Source organism: Ambystoma mexicanum, chromosome 11 (assembly GCF_040938575.1).
Source record: "Ambystoma mexicanum isolate Mex_15411 chromosome 11, UKY_AmexF1_1, whole genome shotgun sequence".
NCBI lineage: Eukaryota > Metazoa > Chordata > Amphibia > Caudata > Ambystomatidae > Ambystoma > Ambystoma mexicanum.
Window position 1 is genome coordinate 1,370,765,503 of NC_090934.1, and position 24,738 is coordinate 1,370,790,240.

General features: G+C 48.9%; 1 protein-coding gene across 2 annotated transcripts in view; it reads left to right on the plus strand.

Moving 5' to 3' along the window:
- The window catches only part of TRPM7 (transient receptor potential cation channel subfamily M member 7), a 2,599,208-nt gene that overhangs the window by 660,496 nt on the left and 1,913,974 nt on the right, over nt 1-24,738 (plus strand). For both annotated transcript variants that reach the window (XM_069624956.1, XM_069624955.1), the window contains exon 6: nt 18,337-18,461. In XM_069624956.1, the coding sequence (XP_069481057.1) occupies nt 18,337-18,461 (125 nt within the window). The remainder of the gene's footprint in view (nt 1-18,336; nt 18,462-24,738) is intronic.

Consider the following 24,738-nt stretch of genomic DNA (forward strand, 5'->3'; position numbering starts at 1 on the left):
GCCAGTGAAGGTAGATAATCTGATGATAATGTTACATGACTACCCGGATGTAGCAGCAAAGAGCTTTTTAGGGCAAGGATTTAAAGAAGGATTTAGAATCCCGTTTAATGGACTCCGATTCCAGCACATCCCCCAACAACTTGAAATCTGTCTCCTCCGTACCGTTAATAATTAGGGGAAAAATAGAGAAAGAGCTAGGGTTGGGCAGGATAGAGGGACCATTTGTTAGCCCCCCCTCACAGAATTGTTATGCTCCCCTGAGTCCTAGTTCCCAAAAAAAAGGAGGAGTATAGAATGATCCACCACTTGTCTTGCCCTCCAGGGTTTCCCTTCAATGAGGGCATCCCCGCCACAGAAGCAGCAGTTTCTCACATCAGCTTTCAAGATGCAGTTGATTTAGTGAGGTTATCAGGGTGGAATGCACTCATGGCCAAAGCAGACATTCAGTCAGCTTTCAGGCCTGCTGCCGGTCCATGAGAGTGCATACCAGTGGCTCTGTTTTCACTTTGACAAAAACATTTATTTTGACAAATGCCTCCCTATGGGTTGTGCGATTGCATGTGCATACTTCGAGCAACTAAGTTCCTTTTTGCAATGGACCCTACAAAAGGCAATGCTAGGGGTTAGAGTAGTTCACTACTTGGACAACTTTTTCCTTACAGGACCAGAAGTGTCCACCCAGTGCAACTCTGCTATTACCAAACTTGGTGAAATCATGGCCTTTTTGGGGGATCCGCTCGCAGGAGAGAAAACAGTAGGCCCAACACAGGCCCTGTAATTCTTAGGGATTGAAATTGATTCAATAAAGGGGGCATGCCTCATACCCAAAGAAAAAGTAGATGACTTATTAGAGGCAATCAGAAAAATTGTAGGCAAAAACAAAGCAACCCTTAAAGAAATAGTCACTAGCAGTGAAGTTCAGTTTTGCAACCAGGATCATGCCACAAGGGTGTTTCACAGGAACCTAGAGGAGACATTGAGAGGGGCAATCAAACAATATCACCACATACAGCTGGGCAAAGAAATCCAAAAAGACTTAGCAGTATGGGAAACATTCCTTAACAACTTCAATGGGAAAGTTATATGACGCAAGCCTGTAAATAACACTGCCAAGAGGGCCTTGTTCACTGATGCTGCAGGGGGCAAACGTTTTGGTATATGTTTTGGCAATAAATGGTGCGCAGGCCAATGGCCTCTCAGCTGGTGAGATCTAGGTTGGACCAAAAACATCACCTTGCTGGAAATATTTCCCATATGGTGGGCACTTTACATATGGAGGGACATGCTGAACAACAAAGAGTTGGTCACATGGTGTGACAACTTGGCAGTGGTGCATGTGCTAAACAAAGGTTCTACATCTTGCACATTGGTGCTAAAGGCACTGAGAGAAATAACAAGACTTAGCCTAAAATGCAACATTGTTATTAATGCACAGCATATTGCCAGTAAGGAAAATAAAGTCGCTGACGCACTGTCCCGTTTTCAGTTCCATACTTTCAGGGAACTAAATCCTCAAGCAGAGGAAAGGATGACCGCTGTACCAAGAGAAGTGTGGGCAATCTTGGGATAAAACAAATCTGGGCACAGCATCCCAAAACCCTGCCCAAGACCGAACCCAAGTCAATGGCATTGCAGGGAACAAATCACGGCATCATACACCAACAGGTGAGCCCAGGGGGATCTTGGGGGACCTGGAAAATAATGACCTGGCCCAGAAAACAGCAAAACTGTACAGTAAATGCATCAAAGAATTTGTCGAGATAACTAAAATCACCAACATCAAGGAAATCCAGGAAAGCCACGTCAATGATTTCATGGAATGGGCCTTCAGACAGAATTAAAAAGAAGGCATGGGCATCATCCCATTTAGCAGCAGTGGCATATTACACCAAACTAGCGGGGGTGGGGGACTGATCCCACGCATAGCGCATTGACAAGATCTGCTTTGAAAGGTTGGTCCAAACTAGAGGGGGTAAAAACAGACCGTAGGCGCCCCCTTAACTTTGCTAAATTTAAAATCCTAATAGACAGCTTACAGAAGGTATATAACAACACCTATGAGGCAGCCCTATTTAAGGCAGCCTTTACACTAAACTACTTCGGGGCTTTTAGAATTAACGAAATTGCATCCAAAAATACATGTTCAGAGGAGGGCCTGGCTGTATCTGACATCAAACTTGGAAAAGAAATAATGGCCGTAAAACTTAGCAGATCGAAGACTGACCAGATGGGAAGCGGAAGAATGATCAACCTTTGTTGCATAGAGGAGGCAGAATATTGCCCCTTTTGCAACACCAGAGCCTTTCTTGGTAAACGCTCAGGGATGGTTGACCAACTCCTGACACATAAGAATGGCTCCGCCCTTAGCAGATTCCAGTTAAGGTCTGTGCTTAAAAAGGCTATAAGGGCAGTGGGATGGGACCCAGCAGAATTTGGGTCCCATTCCTTCAGGATAGGCGCAGCAAAATCTGCCTGGATGGGAGGCCTACAGGAGAAACCAATAAAAGGGATTGGGGGTGGAAATCTGTGGTATACAACAAATATATTAGGAAAGACTCAATCTAACAGACACACCATACTCACCCCCCGTCCCTCCTCTCCCCCTCTTCTCGCCCTCTCCACACAGGGGAACCTCCATTACAAACAGCATGGATTGTGGTCCACTCCTTCATCACAAGGGCCAGCAGATGGCTTGAGGAAACATAGGAAGGCCTGCACATTCAGAACACAGTCACTTACTGGTGGGGCAGGCCCAGCATGTGCTGGGGTGACCTGGATGACAAACCTGTCAGCCTACTGGGAGTCAGCACTCCACCCCCTGACTTCCTGATAATCCACCTTGGGGGAAATGACCTGGTCCAGTTAGGAAGAAAATCACTACTGACAGAAATGTGCTCCTCACTCAGGATCATTGCACGTTGCTGGAAACAAATGGAGCTCATGCTATCTGAAATCCCCCCGCGCCAACACTGGCAAGGTGCTGAGCCGAACAAAGTAATAGCAATTTCCAGGTGTAAATTGAACAAAGTACTGTACAACTTCTGCATATTCTCGGGACTCCTGTTCATAAAACACAGGATCACATTGTACTATAAAGTCCTATTGATGAGCAACAGGGTCGACCTTTCCATAGAAGGTACGGACATTTTTGCGAGGGACATCTTTTGGACATTGGCAGAGAGGGACTGTACATAAGTTCCTATTTTGGGGGGACCTAAGGGGCCGTGCACCCCCTCAGGGTGGCGGCAGGGATCAGCCTCGAGTTGGTCCTACGTGGCAGTAGGGTCCCTGCGCAACCTGATCACTTGTCCCCCAAAAGTTGTGTTCTTTTTATGTTACGTTTTTTGTTGGTTGGTTTGCTTTACACATAGCGCATGATACAATAACGCTTGTGGCCAAAGTTTTTTCCACCCTATTCGGTTGTCTGGTCTCATCATTATGGTACTGTCATTAATGTCACCTGTTACACCCTGTACCTCTCCCCCCTGCACTAAAACATTTCCAGGCTTATTTACATGGGCCCCCGGAGGTGGAAGACCCAGGGGCATAAGATGGGAGGTGGGATGGCAGGGGGAAATGGACATGGGCAGCATCTACCAGGTGCTTGCCCATTAGCACCCAGGTGAGCAGGTTGGTCCACCAGCCTCCACAGACAAAAGGGCTCCAGACTTCTGGGCACCCCAGCCAGCGAGAAGGTGACGGGGCAGGTGACATCCGCCTGTCAAACAGGTAGTTCCTGCCCCTGACACCCACATCAAAGGCCCCCTCCCATCCGGACGGACGGGGAGATAAAGGGGCCTTTGATACATCAAAGGGAGCTACCTTCCTTCAGGCCAATTTTGGCCTATATTTGAGGAGGGCAATGTAGCCCCCATTAAGCATTCCACCCTGCCAGCACTGCAGGAGCACGGTGCACCGCGGAGCTCGCACCAAGCGAGAAAATAATTAAAACACCTTGCTCCCTCTAAGTAGAGCAGGCCGATTTAGCACCTATGTTTAACACTAGGCATTACCTCGCTCAGGTAAAAGTAGAGAAGTAGAGCCGGCAACAATACAGAATATAACAAAAGCACATAAATGCTGAAAGAAAGAAGATAACATACGCCTCACAAGAGGCAAATAAATAACCAAATCAGGTGCGGAGGGGGGTGAACAAAAGGTGAGTATGGTTTAAGCGGAAGTCCAATAATCCACCACAAAAGGCAAATGCCTCACAAAGCATAAAAATCTAAAGACAGAATAAACTGGTCAGAAGGAGACAGCCAGTTTCTAAGCATCTACTAGCTACTAACTCCTTGCAAGAGACAAATAAATAAGAAAGTCATGGTGAAAGTGAAGGTAACAGATGGAAGAGCATGGAAAAATAATAATGCCTCTCAAGGGGCCTATCCTAAAAAGGGGTTTAAATACCAAAAGGAAGGCTCATTATGTCTTAATATGGCATAAAACGCATAAAAGATTGAAAAAAGGCAAACGCTTTACTAAGAAGAACAAAATTGAAACAAGCTGGGATGTAATTGAAAGCCGGTGGCTAATCAAGGGAGTCCATTGGTAATTAAAGAATGAACTGAAAAATGACACACAAAAAAAGGAATCCATTAACTGAAGATGAACCGGAACACAGCTAACGCCGGGTCCACAGAAAGTTGCATGTTTTGTATGAAGGGCAGCAGGGATCAGCCTCGAGTTGGCCCTACGTGGGCGTAGGGTCCCCGCTCACCTGATCCCTTGTCCCCCAAAAGTTGTGTTGTTTTTACATTGTTTTTGTTGGTTGCTTTTCTTTACATACAGCTCATGATATAATAAAGCTTTGGCCAAAGTTTTTTCCACCCTATTCGCTTATCTGGCCTCATCATTATGGTACTGTCCTTAATGTCATCTGTTACACCCTACACCTCTCCCCCGCACTAAAACACTTCCAGGCTAATCGCCATTCTCAGTAAGAACGCTAGCTGTGTTCAAGCAGCAGACTTTTTCCTTCACTACTCATATGATCGCCGGTTGCATTCAAATACCAGCCTTCTCATGTGTTGCGACCAGGTTGGGTCATAAATGCCATCTGCATTCAGTCGCCAGTAGTTAACCAAGCACTTTTCCGCTTTCTCATTCACCATTTCTTGCTCTTTCACTATGCTTCTGGCTATCCTGCTTCTCCGACTCCCACGCTTCCAACAACCAATCCTGCTGCTTTCACCACCACAACCACTGCTGCTACTAGTGCTACTACTTCTGTTTCGGTTTAGTCTCTCGTCATATTTTATTGCTTGAGTTCCAGAACACCAAGACAGTTGAGAGTAGTTCCTTGCATCCCCATAGGGCCTTCTCGTCCCATGGCTACTAACGCCTTGTATTGATGTCGTTTTGTGTAAATACATTGCTTGATGTTGCATATGAGTACTTAGAATGGCGAAAATGGTAAAAACTGCTTGTTATGGTGTTTCAAGTACTTAGGGTAGTATTTGTTTGGGAAGGGAAATGGATGTGATCACACTATGCAGACTCAGGGAAACCCTGCATACACACAGGGAACCACCATGGATATACAGATGTACACACTCTTAGACAAACACACCAACACTATCAGCTCATAGCTCTGATGTTATAATGTCCACCTTTCCTATGAAGTCTAATGTGAAACATTACTAAAAGTTTTAATGCAGCCTGAAGTGTCATTAATGAAGTGTCATTTGTTCCAATTATTTTTCTTTACAAAGCCAACCATTTCAAAGTGCAAAGAACGTGTTTTACTCTGCAAACTGGTCCACAATAGGCTGAAATGTAAAATTCAGAAATGGCTGCAAAAATCCTTTAAAAAATGGCAACTATGTAATGAGAGCTTTTTATTAAGCCGTTTTTACAGGGCTGTACTCTCCCTGTGGGGCTTAAAAAAGATGGCAACTTATATTCTGCTGTGCGTATATAACGAGGAAACCATGTTCACAAACAATGGAGAGCAGTATGTTCATGGTTCTGGAAGTCAAAGAGTAAAAAAAAAGTAAGTTCCCAAAACAATGTTCAAGTACAGAACCTAAAAAGTGGGTTCAAAGTCCACGGAAGAGCCATGGGGCATGCCCGAATGAGAACAGTAACTTGGTTTGTTTTATGAAAAAAAAAGTCAATAGTACAAGATCTTGCAGATATGGCCCATTTATTAGACAATACTCCATATTTGTGTCTGCTGACTTTCAAGACCACATGTGTTTCTTCCTTGGGCAGTAATCTGGCAGTAAGACTAATAGAGTAATCACCTCTTGAAGACCCTATGTTGATTTTTGCATTCTTAAAACTAAATCTATACTGTTAAAACAGTATTCCGTCCTCTGTGCAGCAAGGCTAGTTACATTGCTCACCACTGAGGGCAAGGAGGTAAATAAAGGATACAGATACAAGAGTGATAAAAAGGTTATAAGTTACTCACCTTAGTTACTAACGTACTCTTAGTCCTTAGTCCCCTTTCTTCCATACTGCATGGGCGTCCCTTCCCAGGGACAGGAGACAGAACCCTTTTCACCAAAAAAACCCTTCTTCCTCTTTAAATTTAGAGGCGCACAGGGGTGCGGCTCTTGGAGCACGCGCTGACTGACTCTGTCCTCCGTCCCCATAGACGAGTGGACAATAGATTAATATTGCCTGATGACACCAGTTTTATTAGGGGGGAGGATGGTGGGGGGTATGGAGGTAAGGGGACTAAGGACTAAGAGTACGCTAGTCACTACGGTGAGTAACTTACAATTACTCTTACGTCCCGTCCCCTTCCTCCATACTGCATGGGCGATTACAACTGATTGTAGCCCCGGGGAGGAGAGGAGTCCTTCCCTAAGCAAACAGGTTTCTAAGAACCGCCTGTCCGAAAGCTGCATCTGATCTAGAGCCTGCATCCAAACAGTAATGCTTGCAGAAAGCAGAAGGGGTGGCCCAGGTGGCCGCTCTGCTTATGACTTGCCAGGGGACATGCCGCTGGAAGGCTCTGACCACATGGGCATGCATGTTGGGCAGAAGTGGCTTATACTGGCCCTCATAGGCTTCTTTGATGGCTGCAACCATCCACTGGGCTATGAAGGCCTTGGACGCCTGATTCCCGGGTCTTGAACCTCCAAAGGTGATAAAAAGAGCGTCCGACTTGCGGAAGCCCTTCGTCCTGTCCAAGTAGAATTTCAGTGCACGCCTGACATCAAGGCAGTGCAGGACTCTTTGTGCCTCGTCCTTAAGATCGGAGAAGAATGTAGGCAGCACAATTTCGTGGAACACAGACGGCACCTTAGGCAGGAAAGCTGGGTGTGTCCGGAGGACCACCTTGTCCCTGTGAAACATAGTGTATGGCTTCGAGGCCACCAGCGCCTGGATTTCTCTGATTGTGCAAGCCGAGGCCGACCAACAAGGCCATCTTAATGGTGACCAGCCTGATGTCCGCAGATGCCATTGGTTCGAATGGTTTGTGCACCAGGGCGCCTAGTACTATGTTGAGGTCCCACACTCGGTGCAGCCTCTTGATGGGCGAGTAGAGCCTGGTCGAGACCCGTCAAATGTCTCTTGACAATTGGGTTGGAAGAGGAAAAACTCCTCTCCGAGTTTCTGTATGCCCCAATGGTTGCCAGGTAGGTGTGGCAAGTGTCCACCTGCACACCTGAATGGGCGAGATGCGCCGAAAAAGAGAGCATGTCGTCCAGGGAACATGTCAAAGGGTCGAAGCCCTTTGAGTTCCCCCAGTCACAGAACCTGGTCCACTTACTTTTATACTGGGCCCTGGTAGATTTGCTCCTGTATGGTCTCTAAATTAGCCTGAGAGAGGATGAGATGTTTTAGCGTGACCTGCTCAGGAACCACGCTGTGAGGGCTAATTTCTCTGGTGCGGGGTAGATGACCCTGCCCCCTTGCTGCGCCAGCAGATGGGCTGAGCCAATTGGCAGGCTACTGGGAGGCCTTTCCAAGAGGCTGAGCAGTTCCGAAAACCATGGACTGGCTGGCCACAATGGGGCTATTAGGATGACGCTGAGGAGGCGAGACTCCTTGATCTTGCATATCACCCTGTGGAGCAGGGGAGTGGGCGGAAAGATGTATGCTGTCATGCTGTCCAACCTGATCTGAAAGGCATCACCCAGGGAGCCCGGAACCTGGCCCTGCCGGGAGGCGAACAGTTGGCACTTCCTGTTGCCCTGGGAGGTGAAGAGGTCCACCTGAGGGTGAGCCCATTTGCGAAAGATCTCCTGCAGCACTAGGTCGTTCAACTGCCACTCGTAGTTGTCCACTCCCAATCTGCTGAGCCTGTCTGCCTCTACGTTGGATTCCCCCGACAGGTGGACCGCTGTGAAGTAGATGTTGTTTTCCAGGGCCCACTCCTACATGCTGACTGCAAGCCTGCTCAGTGGGGGGGGGGCATCTGGTACCTCCCTGCTTGTTGACATAGAACATGCTGATCGAGTTGTCTGTCTGAATGAGGACGACCTTGCCCTCGATCACCGGAAGGAAAGCCCTTAGCGCCAGCCGGATGGCCTTCAATTTCAGCCAATTGATGTGGTACTGCTGTTCCTGCTGGGTCCAGTTGCCATGGATGCAGTAGTTGTCCATGGTGGCCCCCCAACCACCGAAAGAGGAGTCCGTGGTGATGGTGACCCGTGGTGTAGGTTGCCGGAAAGGATTGCCCGTCCGCAGGTTGCAGTCCCTGAACCACCATGTAAGGTCTGGGTGGAGTGACGGAAGAGCGTTGATTGTCTCTGACTGATGGCCCCATTCCTGGTTCCAAGATGCTGCAAAGTGCAGCTGTATCCTCCTCATCCTGAGTCTCGTGTGGGGGACGGCCAAGAGGACTGCTGCCATGAGACCCGGTAGGTTTCTGTACCACCAAGCCGAGGTCACTTCTCTGCTGAGGAAGAGCACTGTGGCCCTTTTAATGGCTGTGATCTTGCCCTGCGAGGGGAAAAACCTCCTCTGAGCACGTGTCCCAAATGAGGCCCAAGAAGGTCAGTCCCTGTGTGGGCTACAGTTGCGACTTCTTGAGGTTGAGCGAAAAACCCAGCTCGTGCAGTGTGTTCATAAGAGTGTGGGAAGTATGGTGGACTATCTCCGGAGATGTAGCCCTGACGAGCCAGTCATTGCGGTACGGATAGATGTGGTGGCCATGCGCCCTGAGGAGGGCAGCCACAGAGTTCATAAGCCTGGTAAAGACCCTGGGGGCCGAGTTGAGGCTGAAAGGAAAGCACCTTGTATTGGAAATGGTAGCCGATGATCCCAAATCGTAGAAAGGAATGAGGAGGCTGCCAGATCCAGACGTGTAGATACGTGTCCTTCAGATCCAGGGAGCACATCCAGTCTCCCTTGCACAGTGTCTTTGCTATCAAAGCTGGCGTAACCATCTTGAATTTTTGTAGAGGTAGGGAGAGGTTGAGGGTGGAAAGGTCCAGCACAACTCTCAGGCCCGCCTGGTTCTTCCGAATGGGGAAAATCCTGGAGTAAAAGCCCAAGCCTTTCTGGGAGGCTGGGACTTCCTCCACTGCCTGGCTCTCGACAAGCGATTGGATCTCCGCCGAAAGAGTTGCTGTCCCAACCTGTGGGAGCGGAGGGGAGGAGGGAGGAGAGGCAGGGATATGGAGGCGGTACCCTGTGGAGACTACAGATGATCAACGGGTCCGCAAAATTCTGGTGCCAGAAATGTGCATGGAGAGCAAGCCTGCCCCTCACTGGAGACACGTGGACCCGAAGGGGCATGTCATGCCTTCTTTCCCTCTGATGCTGCCAAGGGGGACTGAAAAAAGCCCTTACTCCCCCGCCCCTTTTTGTTGCTTGCGTCGATGCTGGGACGGCGAATTGTCATGCTGCCTGGACCTCTGCTTTTGGAAGCCGCAGAACCCTCCGTACGTACGCCCCTTCTCAGAACACTGCTGTGACTGGGTGTACGGTTTGGGCGTGGTCTTTGTAAGGATGGATGAAGACTTGGCCGTTTGAGAGCTGTTTTTCTTCTTGTCCAGCTTCTTGTCCGTTGTGGAGTGGAAGATGTCACCCCTTCGAACGGAAGAGCTAGAATGCATTCCTGGACATCCGGGTTGAATTTCGTTGCACGCAGCCAGGCCGTTCTTCTCATGTGGCAAGACAGAGGGCACGGCGAGAGGTGTCAATGTGGGCCACAGAGGACTCCATGATGTCCTGCGCCACAATCTTTGCCTCCGCCAATCCCGCCTTGAATCGTGATTGGCTCTGTGCCGGAAGTTCTGGGAGGAAATCAGCAATTTCCCGCCAGAGCCTCTGGGTAACGGCTGCCGGCATGGCATCCACGTTGGCTTGACGCAGGTGCAAGGACGCATTGGAATACACTTCTTCCCATAAGCCTCCAATATCTTCTCCTCCTTGCCCAGCAGCGCCACAGAGGAGGAGGCTGGGGACAACTGATGCTTGGAGTATAGAGATGCTGCAGCAATCACTGAGGGGTGTGGCTGAGGTTGGGCCGATAGCAAGAGTGTATCCCCCCATCTGCCTGTACTTGGTGTCCAGGCGTTTATTCACTAGCTGGGCTGAGTGGGGGTTGAGCCAAACCCTTCTTGGCCAGGGCAAGTATGCCCTTCTGCATCGGGATCCCCGTTCTGGCAACAGGACGTAGCGTGAGGACTTCTGCGAGGACCCCCTCTGCTGGTTGCTCGACCTTGGGTTGAGGAAGGCCCAAGTACTCTGCCAGCCCTGCCAGACATTTGTGGAAAGCCTTGGCTGAAGATTACGTGTCAGGGTCGTCCTCCTCATTTGTATCCACCTGTGGGTCTGGAGGGTCCGGCACCGAAGGGGGGGTGCTAGGAGCTGCACGCTGAGTTGCAGGGACCGGAGCCGGAGTCTGCAGCGGAGGCTGGTACGGAACCGCCTGCCCAATCGGTTGGGGGCCCAGAGCGGGCTGCCAAGGCTGAACAGGGACCAGAGGAGCCTGTACTGGAGCCTGCGGCGAACAAGTCACTGGTGGCGTCCCTGAGGATGACCCCGATATGTGGAGATTTCATGAGCCTGAGGAACTTCTCAAAGAACCTGTCCTCGCAGGCTGGATTGGTGGCAGGGGGTAGTGACGGGGTAGCGGGTGGCTGCTGGAGCCGTTGCGTTGCCCGTATTGACAAATTGGAAACCTGCCTTGCGCAAAGGAATGGTAAGCTGTAGGCCACATACCTGGTTGACACCAATCCCACCTCGACACACGGTCCTCCATCTGCCTTCCTTGTAGGGACGTCGGCCCGATGTCTGGATTTTCTGGCTCAGCAGCCATTTTGTCGAGCTGTCTTTCACGTGCCTGTGTCGTGTTGCTCGGCTTGCTGGGCCCCGCCCTGGCCAGGACTCTTGAGTGTTGATCATGGGGCCTACCCTGTTCCTGGGGCTGAGGCCCGGTAGTTGTGTCGCCCTCTGCGGTTCTGCCGATAGAACTGCGTAAATGCGCCCCCCCCTCAGACATGTTGCCGGTGGCAGGGCATAGCCCCTCGGGTGAAGACATGGTAAAAGAAACTTCCGGTCCCTCAGCACCATCACCGGGAGGATCTACTGATCCCTCGGCCTGTCGGCCAGTAGCTGAAACAGCCTTGGTGCTTGTGCTGGTACCAGAACCAAGGCGGTCCCTCCCAAGCGGGCGAGTCCTTGGGAAGGAGTCTCCCTTGATGGGGGTGCACTGGAAAAGAGCGGCCGTACCTTGGGCTTGGATCTATGATAGGCGAAGTCCTTTAGGTCCTCAGGAGGCGATCTGTGGAAGAGCTTTCTCCACCTGGCCAGTCTGTTCTTCAGAGACCTTGAGGAAAGCGCGTTGCACGTGGTACTTGCTTGCCAGCTGTGGTCAGGGCCAAGGCACCATAGGCAGAGGGCATGGTGGTTTTTAGTCGGGAAGAGCCCGTCGTAGGATGGACATCTGCTGAGCCGGTAAGAAGTCGACATGCGCCGGCGAGGAGCGTGACGCCTGAGGACCGAGTACCTGAATGATAAAAAAAGACAAAGAGAAGAAGTATCCGCGCGTGGAATTACATGTCCGAAGCCAAACCCAGGAGCGCTGATGAATTTGGCCCTTTCCCGTCGACGCAGAAAAGGGGACCGGGGTGTGGCGCCAGAGGGCGGAGTCAGGGCAGCGCATGCTTCCAGGGCCGCACCCCTGTGCGCCTCTAAATTTAAAGGGGAAGAAGGTTTTTTCTGGTGAAAAAGGTTCCGTCTCCCGTCCCTTGGAAGGGACGCCCATGCAGTATGGAGGAAAGGGGGCTGGCGTAAGAGTAAAAGTAGTTTATTAGGTATAGGTTTGTCACTGCCACCACAAAGTTTTGGCGCACATGGGCTTGCAATGCCTCACCCACCACACTTCTTTCACAAATGGGGACTAGTGACTTTTGCGTGTGACTAGTGTCCTACAACTTGCAATGTTGCTCCATGATCTGATGCTGGAGAATAATTATTTGCTTTCCTGTATCAGTGTTTCAGCAGCTTTCCTTTTTTAACCTTTCTTTTTTGTCTTTTACTTAGTCATGTTTCACATCAACATTGTATAATCATACAGTAGGTAACAAACTTGTAGACTGCACAGTAACACTCTTCTATACGAACAGCGGTGATGGACCAGTCACCCATTTCCCCCGACCTGTTCCCTGCTGAGTCTCCCAAAGTGCTAGCTTTATATCCTCCATTTCATATGGTCTGTGTTGTCACAATGCAACATATAGTTCCGCAAAGGGCCCATATATCTTTGGGCCTATTTCTGGCCGGTTGCAAGGTGGTGTAACGCATCTCCAATATTTCACAGTTCGACATGCACCTTAACCAGTGTTCGAATGTGGGCGCTGCTCCCTTAATCCAAGTTCTAGCTATTAAGGAGCAGGCCACCACGGACGCCATGCTCAGTGGTCGATTTGTTAGCAGACCTTCTCTCACAAACACTGCCAGTAGCCATGCCATTTGATAGTCTGGTACATCTTCCACTAGCATCTCGCCCATTGCCTCTATTATACTCTGCCACAGCACATTCACCTGCCCGCACTACCACGCCTGATATAAATGTCAGTGTCTGATTGATTACATCCCACATTCGGTAGATCTACCAGGGTAGTACTTGGGTAACTGAGGGGGTGTATAGTACATTTGGTGCAAATATTTGTAGTGGGTCAGTCGGTATCTATTATGCATAGAGATCTTTCTCGTCTGTTAATGTTAAAGGACATTTGTACCGCGCACTATAACCACCGGAGTGGTCCCCTGGCGCACTGGCGGCTCTGAAAAAAGGGAGGAAGGGCGAGTTAGTGGGAGAAAAGCAGGAAAAGTGCAAGAGAGCTGTGATGTGCTGTTGGCGGCCTCAGCCCAGTGGGTCCGTTGGGTGGGCCTGGGGTGTTTGCGGCCGGTAGTCGTTGTGTACTGTTGTGCAAGTCTGTGTGTTTTTGTTGTTTTGTTGCAATGTAGTGAAGTTTGTGCGGTTTGTTGTGCTGTAGGTTTGTGGTTGTTTGGTTTGGAGTTTGAGAGGTGTGTGCAGCGGGGAGAAATTGTTAGTGGAATTGGTTAGTTGGCATCTCTATCCTGAATTGAGGCGCTGGGCTTGTGTAGTCTCTCCTGATGCGCCACTGATCTAATCTGGGCCCATCTTGCATTCAATGTCCCTTTCACATCTGTCCCCCACCTCAACCAGCCTCCCTCCCAACCCCTCCCTTCCTACTCATGTGGTCAGAGCACCTGCCAATGTCCACCATTCAGCTAGTGTGGTGATTGTCAGTATCTTGACAATTCAATTGACACTTGGTACCTGGTGGCAACTAAGGGGGGGGCGGGGGTTTGTTGGTGGAATTGTCTGGGGTAGTTGATTCCGTCTCCATGGGTGTCACCTGTGTTTCAGTCTATCTGGTGTCATCCGTCCCGGTACTGCGGGAGCTTCCCTGTCAGTTCTGGGGCTCTGAGTGTCCTTTCCAGTTTAGTCATCTTTTTTCTAAGTTGTTTCGGTTTTCAGTTTGGGTCTGTGGTCTTGAAGAGCCAGGTTTTTTGTAATTTTCTGAATTTGTGGTGATCTTCTGTGTTTCTTATCTCTTTTGGGATGTTGTTGCAGGTTTTTGCGGCTAAGTGGTAGAAGGAGGTGCCTCAACATTTTTTCTTAAGGTATGGTTTAGTTCCAGGTGGATTTCGTTGCTGGATCAGAGGGGTCTCTTTGGTTTGTAGACTGTTATTTTGTTTTGAAGGAATTCTGCTCCTTGTCCTCTGATTACCCTGTGCGTTATGCACATGGCTTTGAAGGTGATGCGATGTTTTACTGGGAGCCAGTGTAGTGTTTTTAGGGCAGGAGTGATGTGGTCTGTTCTGGATAGTTTGAGGAGTAGTCTGGCTGCCGCATTTTGGATTCGTTGTAGTTTCTTCATGAGGTATTCTGGTATTCCGAGGTAGAGACTGTTTGCATAGTCGATTCTTGACATGATGAGGGCGACGATAGTGAGTGTTTTGTGCGTGAAGGAGAGGAAAGGTAGGATTCCTCTAGCCGTGTGGAGGAGGAAGAAACATTTCTTCACTGTTGCGTTTATTTGTGGTTCGAAGGTTAGGGTGTTGTCCATCAGAACTCCCAGATTCTTTACTACCTTAGATGGTGTTGGTGCGGTTCCCATTTCCGTTGGCCATGGGATGGCGATTTTGTTCCCTTGCATGTATGTTACATTCCATTGACGCTCTGGCATGACCGCTCCTAAAGCTATAACCCATTTCTCTTTAGCTTTGTCCTTCTCGTCAACTCTCTGCGTTCAGTTTAGTGTACCTTGGGGGTGCTGTAACGTACTGCGCTATTTGCGTAGATGTGGGTTTCCCCGGAAGGCACAGCCAGAATGCCTGTATCACATGTTTAAGCCTATAATACAGGAGCACTGTGACAACTGTACACCTACCTCAGTCTTTTAATTGCTGCAGGGTAATAAACCTGCCGTCAACGAAAAGGTCACTCAGCGTACCAATACCCAATCCCTCGAAATGACCTCAAACTTGTTTCTTGAGCCTCCTTAATCCTTTGTAGCCCATATATGGAGAAGTCTGGTGTATAAAGGCATTCCTCAGCTATGACCCGTGCCATCTTGTGCCACACCCAGCATGTGGTGTCTACTGTTTTTTTACGGGGATATTGATTTTTGCCCCACACAAATACCCTTAGGTCATCAGGATACATTGTGGCTCTCTATTCCCACATGTGGGATCTCCACTGTTTTAGCCCACCACCAAGCTGCACATTTTACCTTGGCAGCTATTTATTAAGAAACCTATCTGGAGAAGTCCAACCCCCCTCTCTCATAAGGTTTGATAAGTGTGTCATATACTATTCTGTGTTGCTTACCTGTCCATGTTAATTTTATCATTAAGCTTCTGACCCGCACCCATAATCTTGCAGGGGGACTATCGACACATTATTAAATATGTAAAATAATTTGGGGACCAGAACTGGTCGTCCGAACCTTTGAACCTAGAGCACAATCAGTGAAAGATATACTCCTGAGCTCTTTAATGTACAGCAGCATGTCATCTGCATAAAGCGAGACAAAACCCACCTGAGAGTAAATCTTACTACCCCTATGCGTGTCATGTACCCGGATGCAACACGCCAATGGCTCTATTGCCAGAGCAAAAAAGTGACGAAAGAGGACACCCCTGTCTAGTTCCACGGGTGGGGTCTATTGGTTTGGATCGAGTTTTGTTGATGAACATCATGGCTCTAGGGTTGAATATAACAGCCTTATCCATTGCACATAAATATTGCCAAACCCTGACCGCCTCAGGACCTCAAACAGGAATGGCCATTTGACTGAATCAAAGGCCTTTTCCACATTAACAGAGGCCACCACCGCTGGGGCGTCCATTTTGATATGCAGAATGGCGAAGAATTGCCTTAAGTTGTTCTGGGTCGACCTACCTGGGATCAACCCTGCTTAATCTGGGAAGAGTGGTTCGGCAGCTTTTTATTCTCTTTCATAGAGTGACAAGGGACTTCCCTTTGAGCCGGGTGCACAATAGTTTGTTCTTGCATACACCACCATAGCTATACAAATCTAATGACGGCTCAAATAAGTGAAGGCTGAGCCTCTCTCTACCCCCCCTCCTCGCCCACCTAATCGTTGGTACTTGGAAATTAGATGGAAAGATGTATAATAAAATGTCAATGTTCCTTAAAGGGCATTTATTGAAACTGAAGTCCCAGCCTGATGGGGAATTATTCAAGCTTTTGAATCTGTGAAAATGTCAATTCTGAAATTCCACAGCTACTGGTAAGTAACTCTTTAATGCTAGCTTCGATGGCATAGGTAAGGTTTGAAACCATGCGCACCCAAAATGACTCTCCTGGTGCATTTTTATATATAGGAGTGCTCTTGCATCAGTGATTATTGATAGTTTTGACCTCATTAATAAAGGCTAGTATGCCTTGGGCACTGTTTGTGGAAGAACCATTTATGATATGCATTAAATAACGTTATGCTAGGAACACGCCAGGATTTTGTGCAATGCCATCTCCGAATCGGGAATGGGTAAATGACTGTCCAATACATCAAGGTATGGTGTCAAGTAGTAGCAAATCGGCTAGAATGGAATCCAAGAACACATTGCATATGGGGGAAATGTGCCCATCTTTCCTGTATTCCCTCAAAGGGCATTTGTAGGACTGACTCATTGCATTACTTTGTGGGTGCGCCATGTAAAGAAAACGCTCTGGGATTTAGATAGAGTTAATGTATGGGAAAACCCCCAAAACCAGTCACAGTGCAGCAGAAAGAAGTTAAGGTCACGTTTTATAAAAAAAACGAGGGACCAAATGGTGGCCAACGCGGGTAAGTTAAAATTGGGCCCGGCATATCTCGAACTTTGGTTGTCGATCAGAAAGCACTATGAAGATTACTTGGCTGATTCATGGATTTATTTGCGCCGAAAAACGTATTTGTGCGCCATTCGGCTTGCAAATCCCCATTTGCCAGACAGGGATTTGCGGGCAGAATGGCGCACAAATCCCCGTTTTTCGGCGCAAATAATTCCATGAATCAGCCCGTACATCTCTCCCCCCCTACATCTCTCCCCCCTTTGTGAAATCTCTTTATGTCCAAGTGAGATTGGGGTCCCTCCAAGTGGAAAGTTTTACGACTAACTGGAAATATTCGAATTCTGATATGTGTTCAATGTGGGGGGGAGGGGATATAAACTATGACTCATTTCTTGTTGCTATGTGAGAAAACGAAATACCTAAGAAAAGCATACTTAAAGCTTGTGCTGAGAAAAGTGGGAATAAGAGACACTAAAGCACCCAGCAAGCTGTAGTTTTTGCAGTTGCCAGCTACAGTCATAGATCTTGGCTGCTAAAGAGGAAGCTAATCAAATCGCTCTCGCAATGCAATAGAATTATTTGGCACCATAAAGGGGCTGCGAGCAGGGCTCTCTTCTATGGGATGCATTATAAAGTTGTGTAAATTATATGTTTTTATCTTCTGGCCACAATTAAACTGTTCAAATACTCCAGCTGATCGTGTTGTTTTTATGATGGTGTATTTTTTAGTGTCTGGATTAATGTTTTTATGTAATGACTTTAATATTTTTATATGTCAAATAAAAGATGTTTACTGACTGACTTTCAAGCATTCACAAGAAATGAGTGCCTCTTGTAATAATCGATGGATGCTTGTTTAGGGCAAATGATGATGAATCATTTATTTAATAGTGATTCCAGTTCATACTCGCACATCTCTTTAGAGAATTCTATATGGTGTTCCCCTTACACAGTATGTAATCCCACAAGTTATACCTGTTGTAAAAGAAACCTGTAACCATCACATTTGCAGCTTGGGGGTAGTTATGGATTTCAGTGCACAAATCCTTGACTTCCTAGAATTGTGCAGTTGCTTGGTGGTGTTGAACACAAAATTGAGAGAGCAGCTGCGTATAAAAATAATTTGTAAATGTCGCAGAAACAGTGTATAGTGGGCTGCTACACAGGGCCATAGGGATTCTCATTAGACATGCTGAAGTGCAGCACCTACAAAAAGATGCTACATATAAATCCAGATCCAACCAGTAGATTCAAGTGTAAGTCCCATTATATGAATCTGTGATGGATATGATGCGACAAGCCATTTCTGACCTACATTGTTTTCTCATACTAAGGAATGTTGATCTTTTGGCGGTTATAACACAGAACAATTGCAAACCTGCCAGTGTTTCTATTGGAAACATGCCTATTGTAGAGGTACACAGTCTGTTTCTTCAAAGTAAATGGGACCCTAAACCCAATGTGATTTGTTAACCCCGTCTTCAAAATGGTGTTGTTACAAATATTTGAGCTTTTGTGAATGCAATGTTCTGTGTAGGTACTTGAAACATTTTATACAGGTTTGTTCTATCTGCTTTGTTTATAAACAGGTGTTGCAAAACATGTCGGTGATGCACTTAAAGAACATGCTTCCAGATCAGCTCGCAAAATATGCACCATTGGAATAGCACCATGGGGTGTGATTGAGAACAGAAACGATCTCCTTGGTAGAGATGTAAGAACAATCTACTATTCTACTTTCCATGTTATTCTGTTTCATCTTGGGTTATAGAGTCATGACATACCCTTTTATATATACACACTGCACCATAGTTGCAGGCAGTGGGTACAGTAAATATAAGTGATCATAGGTACATCTTAAAAATAAGATTTTTGGGAGTGCAACTCAATGAAAAGGATCAGATAGGTTAATGCTCCTCTTAGATGCTGGCATGCTCTCATATCCAGGAGAGGGGAACACAATTGTTCATTTCTTTTTTTTTTACTTTCCCATACCAGATTTCTCCCTTTTTCATCAGACTGAGATTGCCTCTTCTGAATTAAAACAAGATTGTGCATCTAATTGCTATCAACCAGTCAGTACCCTTTGCTGCTATCCTTCCTAGGAGGTTTTGCACCTATAAACAAGAACTAAATCAGTCAGTGGAACAGCAATACATTCTAGTGGGTCTGTATTGTCCTCTACAGCTCTAATGGATGGGCGACTGGGTGGATCTGGGGATTGTACCTTAGCCAACACTGGAAAAGATGAACGAGAGCTCCATGACGGGGGTATTGGGATATGGCAAGTTTTTCAGTTTAATGTTTATAGGGGGAGATGTATTCTTGATGGCAACAGATGTTTTAGTTCTCAGAAGTGTAGGGTGGGGGAGTTGGGATGATAAGGGGAAAATTTTGGGAGGATAAAATGAAACGGTAGATTATAGTTTCATCACAGCTTGCATAGTTTGCACAGGTAATGAGTCTCGGAAGAGGGTGGTGGAAGGAGAACACTGTATGATAATAGCAGATTGGATGATGGTGGACAATATAAGTGACTCAGCCAGGAGAATGGGCTCTTTCATCCTATGTGAGATCAGTTTAAGAGGGGAGTGGTAAGACAATCTGGGTCATTACGAATGATCTGGTCTGGAAAAAATAATGGTAAAATGGCCGGTACTGCTGGCTCCGCATTTCTTCCGGACCGGATTATGAGTCTGCCGTTAGGGGCAGTGTACTACCGCCAGGCCCGACCTGCCGGGAGTTCAAGCCCCTACCAGCAGAAAGATTACTGAAGCACTGTTAACAACGTTGTTGCTGCTTCAGTGGTTCCCATTCCATGGAGTCCTTCGGGACTCCATGGAATGGGAACTTACTGCCGTTGCTGGTGCCCATACTATCCCAGTAACACGGGGGTATCGGGCACCGGTAACAGTAAGAGTATTGTGCTGGTAGTATTGGTGGGTTACCTGCAAACTCCTTACGAGGCCCAATATCTTAGAAGATACAAACCAAAAACTCTACTCTACCATGGGGCTCATCTACCGGGAACAGATTGTGGTTTCTTGGGGCAATTCAGATATACTCAGATGTATCATGCAGGATTTCCTAGAGGCTCAACGTAAGTGGCCATAATGGTGTGAACATCTCTACCTTTCACAGCTCAGGGGATCCAGATCCATTCGGAAGAGAGGTTGTTAATAGTGACCCTGGGAGGCAAAACGGTGACTTGTCCTTGGATCACTTGTCCGTTCTTTTCCTCGGCTCACTCCTCCTTCTCAAGAATACACTGAGAATTTGCCTGGCGCAGACTTATGTGGAGCCACCAATGTTCACATTGCTGTATGACCATTTGCTGCTTTCTTTTCTATCCCTGGGTCAAGCCCTAGGCACACATGCTTTAGAGACTTAATGGATTATACCTGCAAGATCAGGAATTTGTCATAACTGTTTAGACACAAAAGAATACCTTTATATTAACACCTGTTAAGTTGAAAGTAAACATTGGTTGTGGGAAGCTTACAAATCAGTGCTGAGGTGTAAGGCAGTGGCATGCATGAGAAAAACAGTGGCGTGAATGATAAATATTAAATGGGGGGCATTTAAGGTTGGAAAATGTCTATTTGTAGATTTGCTCACAAGAATCGCTGTGGGCACCGCGGAGGATTAGTGGGGAGCTCTGTATAAAAGCCATGGATAACATGAAGAATGAAAGCTGGGGAACACAATGTAGACCGAATGAACTAGGAGATGTGGCAAGTTAACTGCTGGCGGGGCTTGCACTGCACGGTTAAGAAAGCGGGCCTTGTACGATGGTTGGATTTAGCCATGGGACTTGGTGGATGAAAAACCCAGAAGCGCCAGGGGCTTTGCCAAATCTTATGGAAGGCTGCAGGCAATTCTGAGAACCAATGTAAATATGGAATTTGAGGTCTACATGCAAAATGTACTGATCAGAAGTCTTTCTGATGCACAAAGAGTGGCCCTCGATGGTGAAATCGGATGCCAAACTCACTTCATGCGGTGGCACAAGTACAAAAAGGGATGACGCCATGACCTGATGCATTTCCGGGGGAACTATGGGTTTGACAACAAAAAAGATTGTGGGCCACATGCAGGCTTTGTTCCTAGAGGTTCTTCAAGAGAATATAAGGGAAGCCACAATTCTACAAGAGAATATAAGGGAAGCCACAATATAAGTATTCGGAAAACTGTAAGGCCACTAGGTAACTGTACGTCATACAGTCCCACATCACAGATTAGTAGCAGGTGGAAACTCTTGGCTAGGGTACTGGCAAATTTCTTTTGATTTATTGCAGCTAATATTCTCCAGCATGGGGTCTGGCATGGATTCACATGCTCATGAATTTCCCCCGTCTTCAGGCTGGGAATCCTCGGTAAAGAAAATATCAGTTTCATTTTCGTTTCTGAACTGTCTTTCTACTAATAACCAATCACTGGTCTCTGGGTCATATTGCCCCCAGCCAATGACCGCCCTCTACCTAAGCCCCTCCTCTGGCAGCCATCTTCAGATTTTTACCGCACGTTCAAGTGTTGGGAGTCCTCGTGCTATAGCTCTCAAGCTTTTACTGCGTTTTGCTTTTTTTTCGAAGAGTTTACTCTTATATTTTCAGTCAATCGAGCCTCAAGCTCCACCGATTCTGATTAATAGGGACCCTTTTCTGAATTTTTCTACGCCCCTCAAGGGCGAATTTTCACTTCTTGGTGGATTCCTGAAGATCTTTGAGGCCTACCCCTCGTGGTCATGGCCCAGGACAAAGGAAACACAAAGCCTGTTTGGATCCAAGCTGTTCAGGAGCTGCCCTGGATGTGGACTACAGAACGTCTTCAAGGCAGATGAGCACTCCCGGTGCCTCTACTGCCTTCACAATGACAAATCGCATGTGGAGAAGGACTGTACGTCCTGTAAGAACATGTCCGACCCGACAATGAGGGATCGTTGTGCCCGACTCACCAACTGGCTGGAGGGGGAAGAGCCCAGCAGCAGGTGAGAAGAAGTCTGAGTGGTCTTCTAAGACCTTTGAGGGCACTCCGGCGACGGGGGCCCAACAAAAGGCAAAGCACCGCGAGTCGCGGGCACCGGGAGCTCTGATGGTCCGGGCTCTTCGGCTGTCAGGCAGGGCGCGATGTCACCGACGCCATCATCTACGAGCCAGCGCTCTGGCTCGGTGAAGAGGAAGTCGGAGAATCTGGGTAAGCTTTGGGAGAAGCCCCGATCGATCCCGACGGAGACAGCAAAGGGGGAGCGGGTCAGCAACCCTCCCCCTAAGGTGAAGGCCTCAGGCATGCCTAAGGTCGTGTAGGCCTTGATTCACCTGGCAAAGGCGTCAATTGAAGGAGTCGTGGCGCCCCTGGCGAAGCTGGTGGAGACTACCCCAGTGGAGACGACTTCCGGGCCTAGAGTTTCCCTGCCACCCAAGAGGGAATCATCTTTTCAGTCTATCGAGAAGACCCCTGTGAAACCCCGGGAGGAGAAGGAGGGGGGGCACGGTAGCCATAACGGACACGGATACCATCTCCAAAGATGAGCTGGCTGGTGTCGCAAAGATCCTGGACAAGAAGTTCGAGGAAGTCTGGTCCTATGGGAGGGATCCCGACGAGGCGGACATAGAGAGCAACAGTGGAGCAGACGAGGAGCCGTGGGCCGTGGAGGAGACGGAGGACCCCACTCCCCAGCCGTCACAACCGATGCCTATGCCACAGGACAACTCGGGAGCAATCTTGATGCCTATGCAGACCCTGTGTACGGAGATGAGGACAAGGTTGCCCTTAACCCCAGCGAACGATCCAGCGGCGCCTGGACCGTTGGGAAGCCCACCGAACAAGCAGAGGCGAATCCATCCTCCCCCTCCTTTCCAGCCTTCACCTCCTTCCCCTCCACCGAGGGATGAGACGGGAACGGAGACGACGGGGATGGACGACGACGACAGTGGTGATGATGGGACGGATCTCCCATCACCCCCTGCCCGGGCCTCCCCTCTCGAAGAAACTGGCTACTTTCACGCCATGATCGCCAGGGCATCTGAGCTTTTCCAGCTTTGTCCCAAAGAGCAGAAGGAGGGTTTCCTCTACCAACGACGGGAGGCCAAGAGGAAGACTGTCCTCTCAGTACCGTTACTGGACGACATCTGGGACGAAGGACTGTCGCTGCTCAAGAACCCGTCCACGGCTCCTGCGAAGAGGGACCGGTATGAGAAGAAGTACCGAGTCCCAGATTCTGCCCCGATGTGCCTTAGAGCTCAGCCGTCCCCGGATTCAGTGGTCTCCGCAATGGCCAAGAAGAAATCAGCAAGGGCAACGGCATCAACTTCCACTTCCCCACCGGACGGCGAGAGGAAGAAGCTGGACGCCATGGGACGAGGCGTCTCGTCGGCGGCGACTACCATCAAAGCAGCCAATACCCTCGCGATCGTGGCTCCCTCCTGGATTTCCTTCCAGACGACAAGAGGGCAGAGGCACTTGAAATCCTACAGGAAAGCAAGGTGGCGTCTGACCATGCCATCACGGTGGCCATGGACATAGCCGACACTGGGTTTCGACAGCTGGGCTACGGCGTTTGCCTTTGCAGACGCAGTTGGCTCAAGGCAACCGACTTCCGTCAGGACGTTCAGACCAGGGTACTGGACATGCCCTTCAACTGGAACAACCTGTTCGGCAAGGCAGTGGACGAGTCACTGCAGGCCATCAAGGCAGACACTGAGACGGCCCGGGCCTTAGGTTCTCTCCAACGACGGCCGTCCTTTCGGACCCCCAGAGGCAAGTCTCAAGGTGCCGCCAAAGGATTTGGCAGCGGTTCCTCATCTTACCGCCAAGCGGCCCACTCATTGTCGCAGGAGGCCTACAGAGGCCGCAGAAAGGCCGGAGCACATCATCGTCGTCGTCACCAAGGCGGCAAGGCCTCGGCGAAGCAAGATTGAACCGGCCGTGACGTCTGGCCCCCACCCAAGCACCCCGATGGGAGGCCGGCTGGTGAAATTCGTCAGCGCGTGGGAGTCCATCTCCAAAGATTGTTGGATGCTGGACGCGCTGGCCCACAGGCACACTCTGGAATTCCAAAGAAAGTGTCCCCGTCTACCACCCGTGGCCAGGAAGGAAAACCATGTGCCACAGCTACTTCTAGGGGTAAGAGCAATGCTAAAAAAGGGCGCGATAGAACTCATCCTGAAGAGGCTCTGGGGCTACGGAGTATACTCACGGTACATCCTCGTCCGAAAGAAAACCAGCGGTTGGCGACCCATCCTGGACCTTCGTCATCTAAATAAATACATCAAGTCCCAGAAATTCCGGATGCTCACCCTTCAGCACGTGCTGGGACAGCTGGAGGAGGGTGACTTCCTATCGTCGCTGGACTTGGAGGGTGCCTACTTCCACATCCCCATACACAAAGGACATCGAAAGTTCCTACGATTCGTGGTACAAGGGCGACACTACCATTTCAAGTCCCTACCCTTCCGTTTGAAGTCGACGCTGAGGGTCTTCACCAAGTGCCTGGCACCAGTGGCGGTGCGGCTGCGCCTGCAGGGGATCCACGTATACCCCTACCTGGACGATTGGCTCATCCGAGCAAAGTCAAGGGAACTCGCCGTCAATCACACAGCGAAGACCGTCTGACTGCTCACGGAATTGGGATTCTCGATCAACTTTGCAAAATCCCACTTGGTAACGTCACAAGACGCCCTGTTTCTGGGAGCCAGATCTCGACACAGTAACGCGATTGGCTTCACCGTCGGAGGAAAGGACGAAGGCCATCCTGGACAAGGTACAACGGCTGTTGACCATGGAGTCGGCCAGGGTGAGATCCATCAAGTCCCTACCCGGCATGATGTCATTGTGCATCTACCTTGTGCGCCTATGCAGGTTGCGGATGCGGCCACTGCAGGAGTTCTTCGATGCCCGTTGGATGCAGGCAGCTTCGAAGACAAGATCTCCCTCAATGAGACATTCCACCAAGCGATCCGATGGTAAGGCAACCGCGCGCACCTAGCGGCGGG